General features: G+C 37.4%; 1 protein-coding gene across 1 annotated transcript in view; it reads left to right on the top strand.

Annotated features, from left to right (window-relative positions):
- Window positions 1-22,999, top strand: part of DNAH11 (dynein axonemal heavy chain 11) — a gene marked incomplete at its 3' end in the record, with an annotated part of 228,403 nt that overhangs the window by 1,140 nt on the left and 204,264 nt on the right. The window contains 8 exon segments of the mRNA XM_083379026.1: window positions 1,701-1,841; window positions 4,665-4,861; window positions 8,566-8,755; window positions 9,913-10,012; window positions 14,707-14,918; window positions 15,444-15,677; window positions 17,133-17,300; window positions 18,626-18,742. Coding sequence (XP_083235152.1) covers window positions 1,701-1,841; window positions 4,665-4,861; window positions 8,566-8,755; window positions 9,913-10,012; window positions 14,707-14,918; window positions 15,444-15,677; window positions 17,133-17,300; window positions 18,626-18,742 — 1,359 coding nt within the window.

The following is a 22,999-nucleotide window of genomic DNA, read 5'->3' as shown; positions in this document are numbered from 1 at the left end:
GGTGGGGGGAGATACTGCTTGCTATGCCTTTGACCTAACCCATAATTCAGGGTAAGATTTTAAACAATTTGTTTAGGTTTGAATTGGCCTTAGATTACACTGATTATATATAAAATCAGAGTTGTATGGCAAGCAGAAATTCAAAGAAATGGAATAACTTTGATTTTTTGCTACATGAATGATTAAATACAATCAGTGTGCAGTAAAAATCCAGTTTGTGTTTTAAGTTGTTTACTCAAAAAATCAATCCCAAAAAGTTTTATTCTGCTATCTCTTCCACACAATCTGTAAGCACTGTTTACACTAGAAGTTGTGGTTCATTAGAAAGTTATTACTGTCCAGTGTTAGTATACAAAGTAAAATTATGTAAATAATTAAAATGAGAAATAACCCAATTTGCTCTCCAAGGAGATTAGAAGGCATTGCTAGTTTCTTGCAACTATATTGCAGACAGACAGTTTATAGTCACATGTTATTTATGTTATGATAAATCCCATGTTAAAACAAAGCCAAGAGAATTTGTAGCTGCCCCACAACCAATTTAGTTACCCTTGCTTAGTTCAACTTTAAAGTTTAAAATTCCTTGATTATTTATTTTATAAATCTAGCATATTAAATATTTCTCTTCCTTAGAACAGAACATTTCCATCCATTTTCCCAATTGGTGGTAGAAAAAGAGCTTATATTGCAGCTCCAGAGTGTCCTGAATGAAATAGATTATTTGAACCCCTTTCAGTCAGATTTCAAGCCTGATTATGAGACAAATACTGTAGAGTGTTGGTCATGCTTATGGATGATCTTTGGCAAGAGCAGGATAGGGATAATGAATCCATCCTTGCTTTCCTTGACTGCTTGGCAGGTTTTGGGGCAATTGACCATGGTATCCTTTTGGATGACAAAGTATTGCACAGTATTGCATGGCCACTTCCTTGTGGGGTGCCACAGGGCTTTACCTAAACGCTGGTAAGATGGAGCAACTGTGGATGTAGGAATCCTGTTGTTTATCACCTTTAGTTCTGGATGGCTTGCACTACCCCAGACAGACCAGGTGTACAATCTGTGGATTCTCCCAGACTCCTTCTGAAAAAGCAAAGTATTCTGCATGAGGCTACCTTAAAAACTCAGCTGGTGCAAATGTGGTGGCATGGATAGCTCTGGAGACCACTAGGATGGTGCATATAATACCACTGTTGCATGAGCTGCATTGGGGAGTTTGTATCTCCAATATTCTGTTAAATAATTCTGCTAATTCTACAGTAAAGTGGAATTAATTCATCTAGTGTGATTTCCTAACTGGTTTACCTGAAAGAGCTGATATCAATCTTTCAAGTCTGAAAGTACCAGAGTTTCTTTCTCTGACCGTTAAGCCACTTTGTGTTTTTCCTCTCTTAATCTGATTGTTTCCTAGGCAGCATCTCTTCCCCTCATTCTTCAAGGTCATTCAGACATTTCATTACACACCTTGATCTCAATGAATGAGATCTGTAGCACCTGGACCATAAATCGGCCGTTGTCTGCAAAAAGTTTCCCACCCCCAACTTATGTAAATATAAAATCCTACAATCTCTCATATAGCACGAATCCTTTACAGTTAATTCTAAACAGTTGCAGGATGTTGGCCAGAGCTATATTATGTTACAGTGGGATAAATCATGAGTTTATTTTCATTATTATTAGTAATATGCCTCTTTCTGATTTAGATACCAAGTGTTATAAAACATAAACTTGTATGGGTTATGAAGTCTGCAAATTGCATTGGAACAGAAAACTACAAGGAAGACCTCAGATTGTCAGAACTGTCTGGGATACCCTTGGAGCATGTAATAGTTTTCTTAGAGAAGGTACTCTTTGTTTGTTCATTTGTTTTGTTTTGTTTACATTCAACATTTACAGATCATGTTTTCTTTGGAAGCTCAAGACAGTACACATAAAGATCCCCCTTCATTTTATTCTGTGAAATAGATGGTTGGGAGTTTGTGATTGGTTCAACACCAAGTAGTGAATTTCAGAATTTTTAGCAAGGGCTGAAATCTAGATTCCTTACTTTAACATTATTTCAAAGGACTTCTATATTTTTAAACTCTTGGTTCTTAAATTCTATATATTCAATGCTAGACAAATAACTTTTGGTAAAAGTTAGTTTAAAGGAACTTAAAAAAGAACACAATTGTTTTGCAATATGTTATCCTGACATCTGTTTTAGTAGAAAAGTTGCCAAAAAGCGTTTTCTTTTTGGAGACTGCTAGATTTCTATCTCCTGAATATTTTCATTTTTTAAAAATAAAGTCTATGAAAGCTTTTGTTTATCAACATTATAAAGACAGAATTTATATTGAAGGGAATTATGTGGGAGAGGTTTTTAATATTTTGAATTATGTAGACAGCTGAGAGATGGGAGGGTGAAAAGCAAGAATAATCTCGTAATATTTTTCATACAGTGTTATAGAGAATATTTGAAATCTCAAATGCAATCTGTTCCAAATGATGAAATAAGAAGCTGCTAATAAGATTCATGTTTTGAAACTTATTTGGAGGTATCACTTCCTCAATTAGAGAATGATCAGTTTTCCTATGCTGATACTATGAAGAGCATTTGTTCCTTTGTCAAATAGAAGAACTTCCCATTTGAAATGTTACATTGGTTTGAAAATACGGCCTACAGAGCAGGTCTACTAATGGGCAAATTTATTTTTATGCTAGTTTAATCTTTAAAGCCCATTGTCAGACTGCCAGAATGTCAGAATATCTTTTACTGCTTGAGTGTTTTTTTATCATATACAGTGCAGCATATGAATGCTGAAAAAAGTAATGTGGAGTAAATCAGTGCTTAGACATGGAAAATGCTTAGTGCTAATCATAGTCTACCTGATAAGATAGTCCTGCCTACCTTACAAGGATGTTGGAGGAAAAATGGAAGAATGCTATATACATGGCTTTGAGCTTCTGCAGGAAATAAATGCTTTTGTCCTATAGGTTCACAGGTCAATAGGAAATATAAGCAGTAAATGAAAGAAGTATAAGATGATAGTACAGTGTTGTGACTAGACAATATGCTTTGAAAGTATTGATTGCCATCAGACCTAAGGATAAAATACATACTCACATAATTAATAAAAGCTTTTTTGAAGCTTCTATTGACAGAATCGAAAGCATTCCAGAAATTATGGTCTTTAATTGCTATCTTTAATGTACATTGTTTTTGTATTTTGTATGTAGGTGTGCATGTATGTATACATGTTGGACAAAGACCACAATAAAAGTTTACCTACCCAGCTACCTAATATAACATTAATATTGCATACTAATCAGAGCCAGGAAATTTCCAAAAAAAGAAGCATTTTCTTCATTTCCCCCCTTATTTTATTGTCTTAAGAATTACATATTTCAAAATATCCTTTAGTTGGGCAGTGTGTTGTGTACTAGTCTACCTTTTTATTTATTTTTTTCTTAATTGACATAATATTTGTTAAAAATAAAATCACATGAGACATCAAGTTAATAATATGAAGAGTAAAGTCTGCAAGCACATAGGTAGAATGGCACCCATTTCATAGTGCTTGAGATTTCTGATCTTACTGTTGAGTGCTCCTTTGGTCTTACATTATTTCTAAATTGCATGTTTATTTAGAGTACAATTTGTTCCACAGAAGCTGACGTAAGTTTGCATTTATCACTATGGAAGATGTATTGCAACAAACAAACTTTGGAATGTTATAGCTACAGATCATGGTCTTACTGGAACTATTTGATTGGTATATGACATAGAGATCAAACATTTCACAATGTCAAAAGTGCTTGATCAAATATTTAACAGCTTTGATTCATTAACATTGAAGAACAATCCTGTATTGGAGATCAAATAATTTTTTTAGAAAAACATTTTGAAAGTCTTGCAGAATGAATAGGAGACAGATTTTTATTTCATAATCAGTAAAATATAAAGTATTTACCACTAAAAACAAAATTCAGTTTGCACTAGTATTGGGCTTAATATTTATAGTTCTTAGAATATATTCAGCACTCATATAATTTATCTCTTGTTTTTTTTACAATGGAGGTTATCAGAATCAGACACCAAAACCAATAATAAGGAAGTTGTTAAATTAACTGGAAAGATGCTCATTTAGAATCTATTGCTTCATAAACTCATTCAAGTTTCATTTAAAATTTAGACTTCGCTATATAGTAAATAAAGTTTTATGATTGTTCATATAATTAATTTGAATCTTCGGTTGCTCCAGTTTGAATTCTAAATGTACAGTCTGAAATTCAGTTCAAGAGATTCTTTCCTGAAGTGAACAAGGACCAGAAAATGTTTCTCTTATTTTCTCCTGGGAATCCCCTCTCATGTTACTCTAGGGATAATCCTCACAGCATGCATTTACAGAATGAAAAGGGAATTAGAAAATAATCTTAGTAAGATGTCTATGGAGATTCTCAATCATCCAGGTCATAGTTATCCCAAAAATGCTTTTTCACAAGGCAACCAGACTTTCTTGTTTTCCATAATGTTTCATTTTAAAAGTTAACACCAGTTTGAGAGTGTTTTTGGGGAAAAAATTAGTTTATGTGAAATATAACAGCAACAAAAAGCAAATAGGACTTCAAAAAGAATGTAAGTTTTATTCTTTATACCACTGACATCTTGTTCCTTCTGCTACCAGGTTGCAGTTCCTGTTCTTTCCAGTAAGAAAAATAATGGATCTTGGCCACATGTTATTTCCCAGGATATGGAGCGGCATATAGAAATAATGAAAAATAAGACCTATGTTATGAATGGAATTGTGTCTGGGAAAATTCTTCTTCCTCTTCCAACAATTGCAACAAAGACTGATTTTCAGGATATGTGCACTGAAAATAAGTAAGGAGTGTACACACACACACACACACACACACACACATACATAATGGAATTTGTGGATGACTTTGGGAATAAGGGGAAAAGATGCTACTAGTATCTAGGAAACAATCAGACAAAAGAGACAAGAGCCCCCCCCCATGGGTTAATAGAAAGAGTGACTTGGGAAGGATCTGGCCTAATGGATCAAGCAGTTAAAAGTGTAAGCAGGAAACTTGTGCGTTCAGATTTGCAAGATTCTATTAATATAGCAAGGGACGTGGTGACTCAGTGGGTTAGGACGCTGAGCTTGTCGATCAGATGGTTGGCAGTTTGGCAGGTCGAATCCTGAGTGCCATGTAACAGAGTGAGCGCCTGTTACTCGTCCCAGCTTCTGCCAACCTAGCAGTTCGAAAGCACGTAAAAATGCAAGTAGAAAAATAGGGACCACTACGGTGGGAAGGTAACAGCGTTCCATGCACCTTTGGTGTCTAGTCATGCCGGCCAGATGACCACGGAGACGTCGTCGGACAAACGCTGGCTCTTCGGCTTTGAAACGGAGATGAGCACCGGCCCATAGAGTTGGAAACGACTAGCACGCATGTGCGGGGCAACCTTTACCTTTTATATTAGTTTCTAGTTTCTAGTTTTATTAAATTTTTATACCGCCCTTCTCCCGAAGGACTCAGGGCGGTGAACAGGGCATATAATAAAAATACAAAAATACAAAAGTTAAAATAGAATTAAATTAATGCCCAAAATAAAACAATAAAATATACAAATATTTAAAACCCTAAATTAACTCCCCATCAGGCCAGGCCAGCTTGTTCGAATAAGTGGGTCTTTAACCCACGCCGGAAGGAGCGGAGATCTGGTGCCATCCGGAGCTCAACCGGCAGTTGATTCAACAGAGCCGGGGCGCCCACAGAGAAGGCCCTCCCCCTGGGGGCCACCAGCCGGCATTCTCTGACCGGAGGCACCCTGAGGAGGCCCTCTCTGTGGGAACGCACAGGGCGGAGGGGAGTTGACGCCGGCAGCAGGTGGTCCCCGAGGTATTCTGGACCCATGCCATGTAAGGACTTAAAAACCATCACTAAGACCTTGAACCTCACCCGGAAGACAACTGGTAACCAATGCAGCTCGCGGAGCAAAGGTGTAACATGGGAGTACCGGGAAACTCCCAAGACAACTCTCGCGGCCGCATTCTGTACCAGTTGGAGCCTCCGAGTGGTCTTCAAGGGAAGCCCCATGTAGAGAGCATTGCAATAGTCAAGACGAGAGGTCACGAGCGCATGAGTGACCGTACACAGGGCATCCCGGTCTAGATAGGGCTGCAACTGACGCACCAGGCGAACCTGAGCGAAAGCCCCCCTAGTCACGGCTACTATATGATCTTCTAAGGTAAGCCGCGAATCTAGGAGGACTCCCAAGTTGCGCGCCCTATCCACGGGGGGTAAAGACTCACCCCCCATAAAGAGAGATGGAACATTTTGAATGTCCTGGGATGCCGGAATGTACAGCCACTCAGTCTTGTCAGGGTTGAGTTGAAGTCTGTTCCTCCCCATCCAGACCCGAACCGCCTCCAGGCAACGGGACATCACAGCGAGGGCATCACTGGGGTGGTTTGGGGTCTAAATAAAAAGTTGGGTATCATCAGCATATTGATGATACCCAACTCCAAAACCATGAATGATCTCACCCAGCGGTTTCATGTAGATGTTGAACAGGAGAGGCGAGAGAACCGACCCCTGAGGAACTCCACAAACAAGAGACCTAGGGGCCGATCTCTGCCCCCCTGCCAACACCGACTGCGAACGTCCCAGGAGATAGGAGGAGAACCACCGAAGAACCGTGCCTCCCAATCCCAATCCCCTGAGACGCCGCAGCAGGATACCATGGTCGATGGTATCGAAAGCCGCTGAGAGGTCTAATAGGACTAGGACAGAGGAACATCCCCTATCCCGAGCCCTCCAGAGATCATTCACCAGAGCGACCAATGCCGTCTCCGTGCTGTACCCGGGCCTGAAACCTGATTGGTACGGATCCAGATAATCCGCTTCATCCAGGACCAGAGGGAGCTGATGCGCCACCACACTCTCAACAACCTTCACAAGAAAGCGAAGGTTGGAGACTGGACGAAAGTTGTTCAACACAGCTGGGTCCAAGGCTGGCTTCTTGAGGAGGAGTCTCACCACCGCCTCCTTCAAGACGGTGGGGAAATTACCCTCACTCAAAGAAGAATTAATATAGCACTGCAAAAAAGTAGAAATAATTCATCTAAGAACACAGAATCATGGGGCTGGAAGGGACCTTGGAGGTCTTCTAGTCTAATCCCATGTTCGAGGTAGGAGCCTTAATTGAATCCCAGTCAAATAGTTCAGTCTACTTTTGAAAGCCTCAGTGTATCCACTACTCTGGGAGACATGCTATTCCACTGACTAATTGTTTTGACTATCAGAAAAATTCTCCTTCCTTCTAGATTGGATCTCTCTTTAATGAGCTTCCACCCATTATTTCTTCTGCACTCTACTGCCTTAGAGAATAAGTCAATCTTCTCTTCTTTGTGACAGCCCTTCAAGTACTAGAAGACATTTATCATGTCCCCACTAATCTTTCTCTTTGATAGGCTAAACATACATAGTTCTCTGTCTCTCTCTGTCTTTCTCTCCCTACATATCTACCTATATAGGGCTAAGTTGCCAGTCAGTGTTAAATCAGACAAAAGGATATTTACATGATACCTTGGAGAAGAGTCAACCACTACTTCCATGGGGATATTCAGGCAACATCTGGCAGCCTGAAGGTATTCAGTACATAAATCTCCTTCTCCATTAGCTGAGTGGTCTTTTAGTATCCGAGGTGATTTGCTTCTCAGTGTCAGTTTCTGGATACATGAGTAGGAATGTGCAGTTGCCCTTGCCTTTTGCTTAACCATTGTGGCAGAATTCCTGGCTGCATTATTCTTTGATCAAAACCAACACATTTCTTGATATACTCTTATAAGAATAAAGGCAATAGGGTTTTATTAAGTATAAGAGCCTTGGTGGAGCAGTGGGCTAATGCCTCCTTAAGTAACACCAGCTGCCTGCAATTAGTGCAGGTTCGAGTCCCACCAGGCTCAAGGTTGACTCAGCCTTCCATCCTTCCGAGGTAGGTAAAATGAGGACCCAGATTGTTGGGGGCAATTAAGCTGACTTTGTAATAATGCCGCTTGGGGTGTGTGTGAAAGCCCTAATAAGCAGGCATATACATAGAATGAAGGCTACTGCTAAGCTTGTAAGCCGCCCTGAGTCTTCGGAGAAGGGCGGGATATAAATGGAATTAAAATAAAAAAATAAATAAAATAAAAAATAAACAAAGGGAAGCATTTGTATTGTAAAAGAATGTCCTGACTGTAGAGTTTTTATATCCACATCACAAATCCAATTGACAGAAGAACTTGACTATAAGCTTGACTTTCAAAATGCCCTTCTAATGCTAATATCATCTCTGAACGTATACTTTATTTATCACTGCAAGCAAAAATTCTCTTTATTTAGTGAATTTTTTTTAAAATGAAACATTGGAAATTGCTTAATTTGTCCATTAAACATGTAATTTGTCAAGTCATGTTAAGCAGTACCATCAGAACCAAATAAGCACAGCCAGAATATAGTGCAGTTAATTTCAGTGTCATTTTAAGCATCTCTAAGCATGGAAATTCATTCTTTATTCTCCCTACTTTTTAGACAGAATTCCCACATAAGGTCAGTACTTCATGAAATAGAATCAATGGTTATCAAGTGGTCACATCAGATACAAGACATTTTGGAATGGAATATAGCTCAACCACCTTTTAACCAGATTTACCCAGATCCTCAGAGTGAGCTTAAGTTTTGGAAAGAAAGAAAAGACAACCTCTTGTGTATATATGATCAGGTAGGTAGCTGCTACTCCAATGATAGTTTATAGCTGTTTTTTCAATAATATGTATTAGAAGAAAAAGTGAATATGTTAATTTCTAACAAAAATATGAAGCACCAGGTACAAATTAGTCTATAATGACTGAGAGCATTCTACAAATTAATTTTTTGTTTTTATTGCAGCTTGCTTAGATTTGTAGATAGCTTCACAATGTATTTATAAATAAATTATATATATATATAAACTGCTTCAGTCAGGGTGATTCAACACTATAATTATGATTAAAAATATTACATTCTTGGTACCAGGAGTTCTGTAGCACAAAATTCGGGTAGTCTTCCACAGCACCACAGTTTTGAACATGTTTTTAGTAGGTCACAAAAATAAGATCTATTCACTCATTCTATAGTTTAGGAAAAGAATGAGATTTCCTAGTAGTTTCAAAAGTGGTTCCACTAACACCAGCATTTGCAAATATTCTTTTCTATACATTAAAAAACATAGCAATAGCAATAGCCATAGCTAATATATTACTTCATAGTGCTTTATAACCCTCTCTGAGTGGTTTACAAATGTCAGCCTATTGCCTCCAACAATCTGCTCATCATTTTACTGACCTTGGAAGGATGGAAGGCTGAGTCAACCTTGAGCTGCTCAGAATCAAAGTGGCAGTGAGCAGTGAGTTAGCCTGCAATACTGCATTCTAACCACTGAGCCATCGCGGCTCTTAACTTTTATTAAAGTACAATAAATCCCATTTTCTTATCATGTTGAATAAATGGATGACCACTACAGTTTTCTATACTGGTGATGATAGATTTGAAATAACAGATTAGGGATAGATCATCATGGAGATGATCTCTCTATGAGGTTGCTAGGAATTGAAAACAACTTGTTGGCACATTATCACTTAACTTTTATTCCCAGTTGTATTCTGGAATTGGCTAGAAATCTTAGCAGACATTCCTGAACATGTAGCTTGGCCATTTGTAGCCATTTATCTTTTCAATTATTTCTGCTTGAGAATAATTGAAGACTTCAGCATGCTAGAATGACTGGGATTTTATTTTCATATTTGTATAGGGCCGTTTATGAAACTTGATCTTTTTTTAAATTCACGCTGTCATGTGGCAAATATAAATATATTTATTAAAGATCTTTTTAAATTTCAGCTTAAGAGCCCTATTATCAAAAAATTGATTGGAATCTTAAAAATGAAGAAGAGTAGTTATTATCCAACTTTTCAGGATACTTATAAGGATGTAGAAAATGGTAAGGCTTCTTTGAAATAAATTTATATTTTTATATAAATGGACACAATATATCAAATCCATAATTTTTTTGCTATGTCACAATAATTTTGCATTAAACTATTGCTTTGGGAGATATTCTCATTAAGTCAGTCTTATGTAAAATGTACCATGTTACATTTTGATATATATCTCTATCTCTATCTCTATCTCTATCTCTAATCCATCTATCTATCTATCTATCTATCTATCTATCTATCTATCTATCTATCTATCTATCTATCTATCTATCTATCTATCTATCTATCTATCGCCAGGCCCAAATATGGGCCAAACCTTATTGCCTCAATCAGCCTAACCTAAGGCTATCCACAAGCTGTAGTCACAACTGTGACAACTCATTATTTGTGTAATTTTTTTGGATTGCTAACAAAGAATTAAAGGGAGACTGATATGGCCATTTCAAACTCATTTGTTCTCATCAGTCAGCCATACCCTTCTGATATATATATATATATATATATATATATATATATATATATATATATATATATATATATGTATGTATGTATATTTGTTGTTGTTGTTAGTTGCGAAGTCGTGTCCGACCCATCGCGACCCTATGGACAATGTTCCTCCAGGCTTTCCTGTCCTCTACCATCTTCTGGAGTCCATTTAAGCTCACGCCTACTGCTTCAGTGACTCCATCCAGCCACCTCATTCTCTGTCGTCCCCTTCTTCTATTGCCCGCAATCTTTCCCAGCATTAGGCTCTTCTCCAGTGAGTCCTTCCTCCTCATTAGGTGGCCAAAGTATTTGAGTTTTAGCTTCAGGATCTGGCCTTCTAAAGAGCAGTCAGGGTTGATCTCCTCTAGGACTGACCGGTTTGATCGCCTTGCAGTCCAAGGGACTCGCAGGAGTCTTCTCCAGCACCAGAGTTCAAAGGCCTCAATTCTTTGGCGCTCCGCCTTTCTTATGGTCCAACTTTCACTGCCATACATTGCAACTGGGAAGACCATAGCCTTGACTATACGCACTTTTGTTGACAGGGTGATGTCTCTGCTTTTTAGTGTGCTGTCTAGATTTGCCATGGCTTTCCTCCCGAGGAGCAAGCGTCTTTTAATTTCTTGACTACAGTCCCCATCTGCAGTGATCTTGGAGCCCAGGAAAATAAAATCTGTCACTACCTCCATTTCTTCCCCATCTATTTTCCAGGAATTGAGAGGGCCGGATGCCATGATCTTGGTTTTCTTAATGTTTAGTTTCAACCCAACTTTTGCACTCTCCTTCTTCACTCGCAACAAGAGACTCTTCAGTTCCTCTTCACTTTCTGCCATTAGAGTGGTATCATCTGCATATCTTAGGTTGTTGATATTTCTTCCAGCAATCTTAATTCCAACTTTTGACTCCTCTAGCCCTGCCTTTCTCATGATGTGCTCTGCATATAAGTTAAATAGGCAAGGTGACAGTATACAGCCTTGCCGGACACCTTTCCCAATTTGGAACCAATCAGTGGTTCCGTGTCCAGTTCTCACTGTTGCTTCTTGGCCCGCATATAGGTTTCTCAAGAGACAAATAAGATGTTCTGGTACTCCCATCTCTTTAAGAACTTGCCACAGTTTGTTATGATCCACACAATCAAAGGCTTTAGCATAGTCAATGAAGCAGAAGTAGATGTTTTTCTGGAACTCTCTAGCTTTCTCCATGATCCAGCGTATGTTGGCTATTTGATCTCTAGTTCCTCTGCCTCTTCGAAATCCTGCCTGTACTTCTGGTAGTTCTCGATCCACATACTGCTGGAGTCTAGCTTGTAGGATTTTAAGCATAACTTTACTAGCATGAGAAATGAGTGCAATGGTGCAATAGTTTGAACATTCTTTGGCACTGCCTTTCTTTGGAATTGGAATGTAAACTGATCTTTTCCAATCCTGTGGCCACTGTTGAGTTTTCCAAATTTGCTGGCAAATTGAGTGTAGCACTTTTACTGCATCGTCTTTTAAGATTTTGAATAGCTCAGCTGGAATACTGTCACCTCCACTAGCTTTGTTGCTCAGCTTTTCTAAGGCCCACTTCACTTCACATTCTAGGATGTCTGGCTCGAGGTCAGTGACCACCTCATTGTGATTATCAGGGACGTTAAGCTCATTCTTGTATAGTTCTTCTGTGTAATTTTGCCATCTCTTCTTAATCTCTTCTGCCTCTGTTAGGTCTCTGCCATTTTGGTCCTTTATCATGCCCATTTTTGCATTGAACGTTCCCTTCATCTCTCCAATTTTCTTGAAAAGATCTCTGGTCCTCCCTATTCTATTGTTTTCTTCTATTTATTTGCACTGTTCATTTAAGAAGGCATTCTTATCTCTTCTAGCTATTCTGTGGAATTCTGCATTCAATTGGGCGTATCTTTCTTTTTCTCCCTTGCCTTTTGCTTCCCTCCTTTCCTCAGCTATTTGCAAAGCTTCCTCAGACAGCCATTTTGCTTTCTTGCATTTCTTTTTCTTTGGGATGGTTTTGGTTGCTACCTCTTGTACAATGTTGCGAACCTCTGTCCATAGTTCTTCAGGCACCCTGTCTATCAGATCTAATTCCTTAAATCTATTTGTCACCTCTACTGTATATTCAACGGGGATATGATTTAATTCATACCTGACTAGCCTGGTGCTTTTCCCTACTTTCTTCAGTTTAAGCCTAAACTTTGCAACAAGAAGCTCATGGTCTGAGCCACAGTCAGCTCCTGGTCTTGTTTTTACTGACTGTATAGAGCTTCTCCATCTTTGGCTGCAGAGCATATAGTCAATCTGATTTCTGTGTTGACCGTCTGGTGATGTCCATGTGTAGAGCCGTCTCTTGGGTTGTTGGAAAAGAGTGTTTGCTATGACCATCGTATTCTCTTGACAAAATTCTATCAGCCTGTGCCCTGCTTCATATTGTACTCCAAGGCCAAACTTGCCTGTTATTCCGGTTATCTTTTGGCTTCCTACTTTAGCATTCCAATCCCCCATGATGATAAGGACATCATTTTTTGGTGTTAGTTCTATAAGGTGCTGTAGGGCTTCATAGAACCGGTCAATTTCATCCTCTTCAGCACCGGTGGTTGGGGCATAGACTTGGACTACTGTGATATTGAATGGTTTGCCTTGGATTCGAACTGAGATCATTCTGTCATTTTGAGGGTTGTATCCCAGTATTGCTTTTCCTACTCTTTTATTGACTATGAAGGCTACTCCATTTCTTCTGAGGGATTCTTGCCCGCAGTAGTATACCTGATGGTCATCTGAATTAAATTCACCCATTCCTGTCCATTTTAGTTCGCTGATACCTAAGATGTCGATGTTCAGTCTTGTCATCTCTTGTTTGACCACGTCCAGCTTGCCTTGATTCATGGATCTTACAATCCAGGTTCCTATGGAGAAAAAATCTTTATAGCATCGGACTTTCCTTTCACCACCATACATATCCACAGCTGCGCGTCCTTTCGGCTTTGGCCCAGTCGCTTCATTCTTTCTGGCGCTACTAGTACTAGCCCTCTGCTCTTCCCCAGTAGCATATTGGACGCCTTCTGACCTGAGGGGCTCATCTTCCAGCGTCATATCGTTTTGCCTTTGGGTACTGTCCATAGGGTTTTCATGGCAAAGATACTGGAGTGGGTTGCCATTTCCTTCTCCAGTGGATCACGTTTTGTCAGAACTCTCTGCTATGACCTGTCCATCTTGGGTGGCCCTGCACGGCATAGCTCATAGCTTCATTGAATTACGCAAGCCCCTTCGCCACGACAAGGCAGTAATCCATGAAGGGGATATATATATATATATATATATATATATATGCAAATTATTCAAATTGCTAATAAAAAGCCTTGACAAATACTTAAACATATATATATATATATATATATATATATATATATATATATATACCGTATATATATATATATATACCGTATATATATATATATATATATATATATATATATATATATATATATATATATATACCGTATATATATATATATATATATATATATATATATATATATATATATATATATATATATATATATTAACATACAGTGTAAACATTATTTTGAAGCTGTTACTTGCAGACAATCCATTTCTAACAAAATGATTTTAAAATGTTTTTCTCATTTTTACATATTGATTAAATGAAATGTCAATGGAAAATCATTAAAATACATGTTATTTTTATAAGGTGCTGTGCTCCGAAAGAACTAAGCAGATGATTCATTTTCATTTTGGTCTTACTGGGCACAACATTATATCACTGTCTTTTTTTTTGCAATTTGAAAAAAGATGCTCACTAGTTTGTAGCTGCAAGTTAACCTTTCATGAGGAAAAGTGCATACAGAATTCTGAATACATTGTCATAAAATGTTTGCTGAGCAGTTGGCCAACTATCAAACTTGCTTATATCAGAAGGCAGAATACTGTATTTGTTCTGTGGTTGTTCCATAGGATGGTCTTTATGATGCCAGTTTAGTAGGATGCAGATTTGCAGGCAGATAATTTTAGTTCCCAGTCTCCTTATGTTAGTGGAGGCAGGTGGAACAGAGAACCTAGTAGTCTCTGAGTAGCATCTATAACCAAGTTGATTATTATCCTTAGAAGGTTATCATTTTCTTTTAAAAGTGAGTATTCCTAAGTACACTGCGTATTAGGTACATATACTACAAAATAGTTTTAATCCTTTCTTTATTCTACAGCACTTATTGAAACCCAAGATATTGAATTATATCTTAAACCTCTAGAAAGACATATTCAGTATTTTGAAGAGACTGAATTTCCAGGGATACGTATTCTGATTCCTCCTCTGTTTCACACCATCTGCCTGATCTGGAGTCATTCCAAATTTTACAACATGCCAATACGAATCATATCTCTACTGCAGGAATTCTGCAACCTGTTCATTCATCAGGTAGTAATATTTTAAATACCAGAATAAATTGAATGCGATGCATCCAATTTTTATATGAAATTGCTCAAGGATTAAAGTCAGGGAAGGAGGTTTTCTTAAATGTATCCTTGCTTTTAGGCATCCATCCATACAGCACTCAGAAAAGGCTTTTCTCTATTATTGCCAATATGTGAAATCTACTTGTTTAAGAGTTGTATCTAGTCTCCACTTCACAGATCCCTGTAAGGGTGGGGAAGTGAAGAAATTTGCATTATGGCACAAACCCTGTAATTTAGGAACTTGCTCCAATGATGAGAAACATAAGGATGGCAAGCGTGGAAGACTGGCAAGATGAAACTGAAATCTATTTTCATCACTTTTTTCATGATAGATGTCTAAACACCATTTTTAGCCATTTTAGAAAGAATTTAGAACCTTCCTGTATAACCAGGCATTTTAAGAAGTACATGAATAATAGTGCATTGTTGTATTAGCCATTTATACTTTATATTTTAAAATGTCTGATCTCATTATTATTCACCTCAGGCTACACTGTATCTTTCACCAGAAGATATTATGAAAAGGGAAGCAAAAGAAACTTTGGAACAAGTACAAAGTGCTCTTAATACTTTAAGAAGTTTTAAGGATGCCTTTTTTAATGAAAAAGCACAAGTGGCAACTTATTTCACTAGCAGTCAAGAAGTTAGATGTTGGGATTTTCAACCAGAGATGGTATTTTCCAGATTTGATATGTTTTTAAATCGCCTGGAGAAAATAGAGGTATTATTTACCATTCTATCCACTAGAATTACAGTTGGAGTTATATTTCTTGAAAAATTATGTAGAATTTCTGTAATGATAACTTACTTACTTTTACACAACAGCAAAGAAGGAACAAAGAAAGAGAAGAAAAATTATTTACAATTACAACTCACAAATTTATAGTTAATTATCTGTATTTATGTGCATAACTAAATCATATGCATATGTTTTTTAATACTAGAGTCAGGGCTTTTTTTTAAAAAAAAAAGTCCATCTAGTATTACATAGGGTGCAGCTTTCTTTAGTTAAATGTGATTTTTATGATATCTTTACCACCTTGAGTTATTTGTAAAAATAAAGGCTGGATCCAAATAAAATAAAATGAATGAATGAATGAATGAATGAATATAAAAATAAAAAATAAATTGATACTTAAATAAATAGCTTTGACTATATGATCCAGAGTTAATAGATATGCACCAATGTAGGGAAAAATAAGAACTAGGGTGCAAATAATTGATTCATGATGTGTTCTATTCCCCCCCCTCTCTCTCTCTCTCTCTCTCACACACACACACACACACACATAAAGTTCATATAAGCCTGATGGCTTACAGGGTAAAGGAAGGACTGTCCTCTGCCTAGTTTCATTTCCCATATTATCTACATATTAAGGCACATATCTTATCATGACAAAATGATAGAAAGTACATCACACACACATACACCTTGCATGTTGTATCCTGTTTTGTAGGAGAAGTCATGTCAGTGACAGACCTGATCCCAAAAAAGCCAGCATTATAGAACAATTTCTTAAAGCCAAAGTAAAGGCAATTATATTCTGTCCAGCCCTGCACAGAAAGTATCTAGTCACAGATGCCAAGATGGTCCTATTCTATGCTGGGAGGTCTCACAGGTATAATCCCATGATCCTAGTCAAAAGCCAATTCAAAAAGTGTGATAATAGTCCCATTCAAAAAGGTTTAAAACAAAGTCTAAAAGCAATTTAGGCAGGTGTCAAAGGCATTGTTTCAGAACATAACTATTGGGTGCTTGGCTCCACGTAAATCTGTTCCCAATAAAATAATCTGGCACTCTGCCATTTGACTCTACATAGTTTTAGGACACCTGTGCATATTTTCAAGTTTGAATATTGCTTTGTCAGGATATAAGATTGTAAAACTGGGACTGGAGAAAATTTGTTCTTTTGCTCATTCTCTGGTTTTGTTCAAAAGAATGCTCCTTTTTACTGATCTATTCTGTAATTTCCCTCTCCCCTATACAAAAAGATAAGCTGTGATAAACAAGTTCAGAGATCAGAAAACAGCAATTTGCTAGTTGTCTTCTAAAGGACATTGTATGCCACGTTTAGGAGCATCCAATCAATAGGGGTCAAAAATATTGCCTACTTCTGTATCAGGAGAGACGTTCATGAGACAGACGCATTGCAAATGATTATTTTTATCTTTTCAGAATATTTTTGTTACTATGCTTGAGTTTGAAAAGTTGGAGAAACTGGAATTTGGTGGAATCAAAGGAAAATGTTTAAATGCTCAAATATGCAAATTGAACGAAGAATTTATCGAGTCTTGTAACACTTTTAAAGAGAAAACATATGACCCCTTAGACTACAACAATATGGTAATCTTTCATATAACATATTGTTTGTGCCATTTTTTAAAAAATTAAGAAAGGCAAGTTGTGAAGTATATTGTAAAAATAAAGTTAATTATATTTAAAAACAGATCCATACGTAAAAAAAAGTGTAAAAAGTTTGAACTTGGAAATTCCTACCAAGCTGAGCTTGAATTCCTTAACTATCAGTATTTCTGCTTCCTGTGAAGAACAGCCTTTCTCTATTTAATGCTTTTATTGTAGTCCAGTATTTTTCAGACAATGGAAGATTACTTGATCTTTTAATAGCAGTGGCAATTTCTATTAATAACAGAGGCATTATCCATGAGGGCGTATTTCATAATCCATATACCACAACCCCAGTTCCTATTATACATAAACTTACATATAGTATTCTGCCTATCACAATCTTGAGGTTATGACCAGTATTACCCAAATTTCCTCTCCACTAGGTAAAAAGTACCTGCTAGTACCAAACATCACACCTTGAATCCAGAGATAGGGGGTTCAGTCACAGTCAAGCTGCACTGGGTTGTAAACCTTAATGCATCCAGTTGATGGGGCAAAAAATTTAAGTGAGCCATGTTTAGTAGAATTTATTAATTTGATATAATATAGCACAATTACTCCTATACTTACTTGTTTGATTTAAAAGCTAATACAACTGAACATAAGAATGGTTGCTATATCTTAAAATTAGAAGATTAAAAAATAAAGCTTGATAAAACTTGCTGGAAAAAATAACTTGATACAGAAAGATAATAAGCAAAGTTTATCATTGGTTGACTAGTTAAGGTTATTTCTCCAAAAAGAACTGCTCAGATGTAATTCAGGTATACAGTATATCAAGAATACTGCTAAGTTATTTTTACTTGTAGAGTTGGTGTTAGGGAGCCCATTTTCAGATGTTGCTGTACTTCGTTTTATTCAATATAAGACAAGCCTGGCCTATTGAATTTGGCAATCCTTCTGTTTCTTTTAAGAGAAACTCAAGACTTGGTGTTCCAAAATACTATCGCTATGGTTAAGTACCTGACTGCCAAGCACAGTTTTTTCCTCTGTGTGAAACGATCAGGGTAGCACAAATATTTTAAGGCCTTCGGCAAGCCTGGCTTTTTGGAGTCTGGGATACTGTTGTCATTGTCTCCTGAGTGAGCATTACAAACAACTTTATTCTCCCTTTGTTTGCCAATTCTTCTTTATTCTTGTATGCTAGAAACAGAATCCTTAGCACATAGCACTAATTTTCTGATTTAATAGTTATTTTCTTCCATCCTTTGTTGATTCAATTCAATGGAATTCATTAAAAAAATTGATTTTGCCTTCTACAGGAATTTGAAGAAGACTACGCTGATTTTAAACACAAAAATTTGGAATTTGAAAGGCGTCTTGGAGCAATTTTTTGTGTGGGATTTCTTGATTGTTCAGGTTTGGAGTCAGCATTTAAGGTAGTTACATAAAGCATAATAAGTGAATGTTATAGTTTTGACTGTCAGATTTGTATTAGATTAGATTAGATTAGATTAGATTATTATTTTACACATGCACATGCTAGTAAGAATACAGATAATACGTTCTGAACCATTTGTAACCGTGATTTGAACTCATCTAGGCTGGACAGGTGCTCACTTATCATTTTCTTGCCTATCTTAATTTGTATTTCTAATCTGTTTTTTATGGTACTGTTTTTGATAAGTTGGACTGTTTTTTCCATTTGTGTAAAGACAGATGCAAAAAACCAAGTTAAATAGTTCTGCTTTTTCCCTGTTGCTTGTCACCTTCTTGCCACTTTCCCCCACTAATAGACCAATCATTTCATTAACTTTTTTCTTGTTTTTTACATGTTGAAGAAAGCTTTTTTTGTTATTTTTGACTTTGATCACAAGCCTTAGTTCATTTTGAGCCTTAGCTTTCCTCACTTCATCTTTGCAGGCTTGGGCTATTTGCTTGTATTCTGCCTTAGTTATGTGTCCCTCTTTCCACTTTTTATACTTGTCCTTTTTATTTTTTAATTTATCGGAGAGTTCTTTATGTAGCCATGCTGATTTCTTTTGAGAGCTGTTATTTTTCTTCTTTGTTGGTATTGTGCTAGACTAGTCAGGCAGCTATGAATCCATCTGGTGGTGATGTGTCTAACCTACATTTTTCTATCTTATCAAGTAGTAGGTTGTGATCTACTTTATCAAATGCCTTGCTGAAGTCCAAGTAAATTATACCCACAGCATTCCTCTGGTCCACTAATTTTGTCACCTGGTCAAAGAATGCAATAAGATTTGTCTGGCATGATCTATTTTTGACATACCCACATTGGCTTTTGGTAATGACTTTGCTTTCCCCTAGGTTACCATCAGGGTGAGTTCCAATATAGATGTAGGCTATATGATGTACAGAATTCCAGGAAATTACAATATAGTTAACTACACTGGCCCCTTTAGGGTGCCAGAATGTATTAATTGTATTTTTTTTACTGTTTATTATATTAAAAATTAAAAATGACACATTCACTTCCATTACTACTTCTTACAATTGATGGGATTTTAATGTGTCATTTTTTGAGATTAGCTGGCAAATAATTTTATTTCAGATACCCCTGAGAGGATCTTGGGGTATCCTTAGGAATCCTCAGAAATTCTTAGGAATTCTCAGATCAAACATTTAGACTAATGAATTGTGATGAGGTTTGTTATGGACATAGCTTAAGATAGATACCCTATGGATGTATTTCAATTTTTTAAAAAATATTAATGTTTATTATAGTCACAAACCAGCACAAAATTTAAACATTAAAATGAATACTTTCCCTAAAAATTATTGTAAAATAACTAAGCAAAGTTTAGGATCTTTAGTTCTTTAGGTGTTTTTTCCTTATTGTCATTGCAGCAGCACTGGAATATAATGGTTCCTCTAATTCATTCTCCTCATAATGGATTTTAAATTGGTTAAAGAGTGTATGATCATTTGTACCCATACTAGCATTTAAATCCCTGCTTATAATTATTGCATCTGTGCAATATTTGTTTAAACAACTAGAGATAAAATTTTCTATGTGCTCCCAAATACTATTAAGTAGATTGTTATTAAGAGGGGAGCATGAATATTTAAAAGCAAAATCTCCACTTATTTGGATGAGTGTAAGGTAGTAACAACCCAGGGCTATAAAGAAGGCAGTGGGACACAGAGCTGTGCTAACTAGGGCCACTACACCATCTTTAGTTCTCCCATCCGCCTTGCTCGGGGTAGCTGGGATAGAGCTAACCCAGTAGCCATCTAACTCCACCTCTGAAGAAACCCAGGGTTCCTGTAGGAAAAGAACATCAAATTGTGATGTATGTAGTCAAAAAAGTTGGTATTTTGATGAGACTGACCAGCCAGCAATATTTCAAGTTAGAAGGGAAAGAAAATAGTCATTTGAGGCCCATCAGGTGATATGGTTTTGACAAGAAGAAGCTGTGAGATTATTATATTGGGCTGAGAGCAGCAGCCATTGTGGCCTCCTCCAAGGGATGACTTGCCTAATATACATCCTGCATCAGCTCTTCGGGGGGGGGGTCTTCTTCAGAGTGAAGGACATTGGCACCATTTAACAATGATTGCCCTGTGAGGGACTTCTGCAGAGGTGTTGGGCAAAGAGATATTAAATCATGCTGCATCTGGTTCTGTGTCATTGAGGTTGTCAAGGATCCCCTGACCATCCCTGATTTGTTGCTGGAGTCCCCATGGAATATCTCAATGAAAGTAATCTCCTCCTCCTTGACTGCAGGATCCTCTACTGGCCCAAGACGATTCAGATTTCTATTTTTTATAGGACCATTTTTAGGTAATCCATTATTTGCTGAGGGGAAAATAAGAGGCTCAATGTTTGGAGATACAAGATTTATAAGCGGCTCAGCTGTGGCAATTGTGACCAACAAGGTTTTCTTCAGATTTTCTAGTTTACACAATATGTTGACTTGTTCACTTTGTGGTAAGGAGCCTAAAGCATTAATAAGACCAACCTCTGTGCTGAGAATATCTTCATCAAGTATGGCTGCCTGACTCCCACATTCTTGCTCTCTCAAGGTTGGGAATGAAGAAGCAGCGACCTTAGGAGCTAGCACATTAGCTTTTACAGGTTTAATCTTTTCATCACAAAAGACTATGGTAGGAAGAAATTGAAAGAAAACTAGATATGCTTTCATCTTGAATAGCATCAAAGGGATGGTAGACTGCTTAAAAGAAAGAAGTATCTGCTTCCAATCCGGGGCATCTGGGAGCCATTCAACAGCACACAGATCAATCTGCCCACTTTGGCAGTGAAGAAGCTGACCTAAGGAAGTTAGGATTGCTCTCCTGCTATTCCAACATCCAACATTAAGTCTGTTCATGCAAATTCTGAGAGCGATCTGTTGTGTTTGCAATAAACGATTTAATTTGGTGGAGGATACTTTGCTGGCTTCCAAGGAATCTTAAACATTTGTAAGTTCCCCTCTTTGCTTTATCAGTGAATTATTCTTAGAGAGCTGAGGATTTTTCACAAATTCTTTAACTATTACTTTTGCTCCTTGCTTCTTATTAGCACACTTGCGCAGAGTGGGAGATTTGACTGTGTCTGTTACAGAGGCTAAACAGCTATATCTCTTTTCAGTGTCCCCAGTTTATGTTTTATGGCTGAAAGCTGCTCAAATATTAAGATAAAAGTGAGTGCCGTGAGGAGGCATTATTTTGAATTTTTGAATTTTTGCATGATAGCCTCTCTATGTTCTGATCTTTCTTATTATTTTTGGGCTTCATTTCAACTCTCCTGGAACAGGTACCCAGATTGGTTATCTGTAGTGGTGATTAGTTATCATTTTTGGTGGCTCAGTGGGTTAGGACGCTGAGCTTGTCGATCAGAAGGTCGGCAGTTTGGCGGGTCGAATCCTGAGTGCCACATAACAGAGTGAGCACCTGTTACTCGTCCCAGCTTCTGCCAACCTAGCAGTTCGAAAGCACGTAAAAATGCAAGTAGAAAAATAGGGACCACTACGGTGGGAGGGTAACAGTGTTCCATGCGCCTTTGGCGTCTAGTCATGCCAGCCACATGACCACGGAGACGTCGTCGGACAAGGGCTGGCTCTTCGGCTTTGAAACGGAGATGAGCACCGGCCTCTAGAGTTGTAAACGACTAGCACGCATGTGCAGGGGAACCTTTACCTTTACCTTTAAGAAATAAGGAAAGATCTAATAATTGTTATTTTGCCAGCTCTGTTTGGAGGTCCCCCTCTAGTGCTTCAAATTTGTTAGAGATGGTGGGAGATTTTGTTTTACTTACAGTTCTCTTTCCTGCGAAGAGCTCCTCAATTCTTGGCTGTTTTGGAGAGTTCAAAGGAGGGAAATGTCCTGGGCGTTTCTTTCTTTTCCCAATAACTAAATCTGTTATCTGTGTATTTATCTTCACTATTGTCTCATCGAAACAAAGTTAGTTAAGTAAAAATAAGTCCAGTAAAAGTAGTAAAAAACTAATTGTATAATAAAATAATAAAACTGAGTGGAGCTGCTGTAAATGTGTATTGCTGGGCTGACAGCTCAGGGTCCTCTTCCTCCAGAACAAATTATTTGAATACATGTAGTCATCAACTTACAACCATATGTTTAGTGACTGTTTGAAGTTACAATAGCACAGACAAAAGTGACTTATGATTGTTTTTTGCACTTATGATCATTGCAGCATCCCCATGGTTGAACAC

This window comes from Vipera ursinii (assembly GCF_947247035.1).
Source record: "Vipera ursinii genome assembly, chromosome: Z".
Classification (NCBI taxonomy): domain Eukaryota; kingdom Metazoa; phylum Chordata; class Lepidosauria; order Squamata; family Viperidae; genus Vipera; species Vipera ursinii.
Note: the sequence above shows the minus strand (reverse complement) of the source record. Positions and strands in the feature narration are given on the sequence as shown.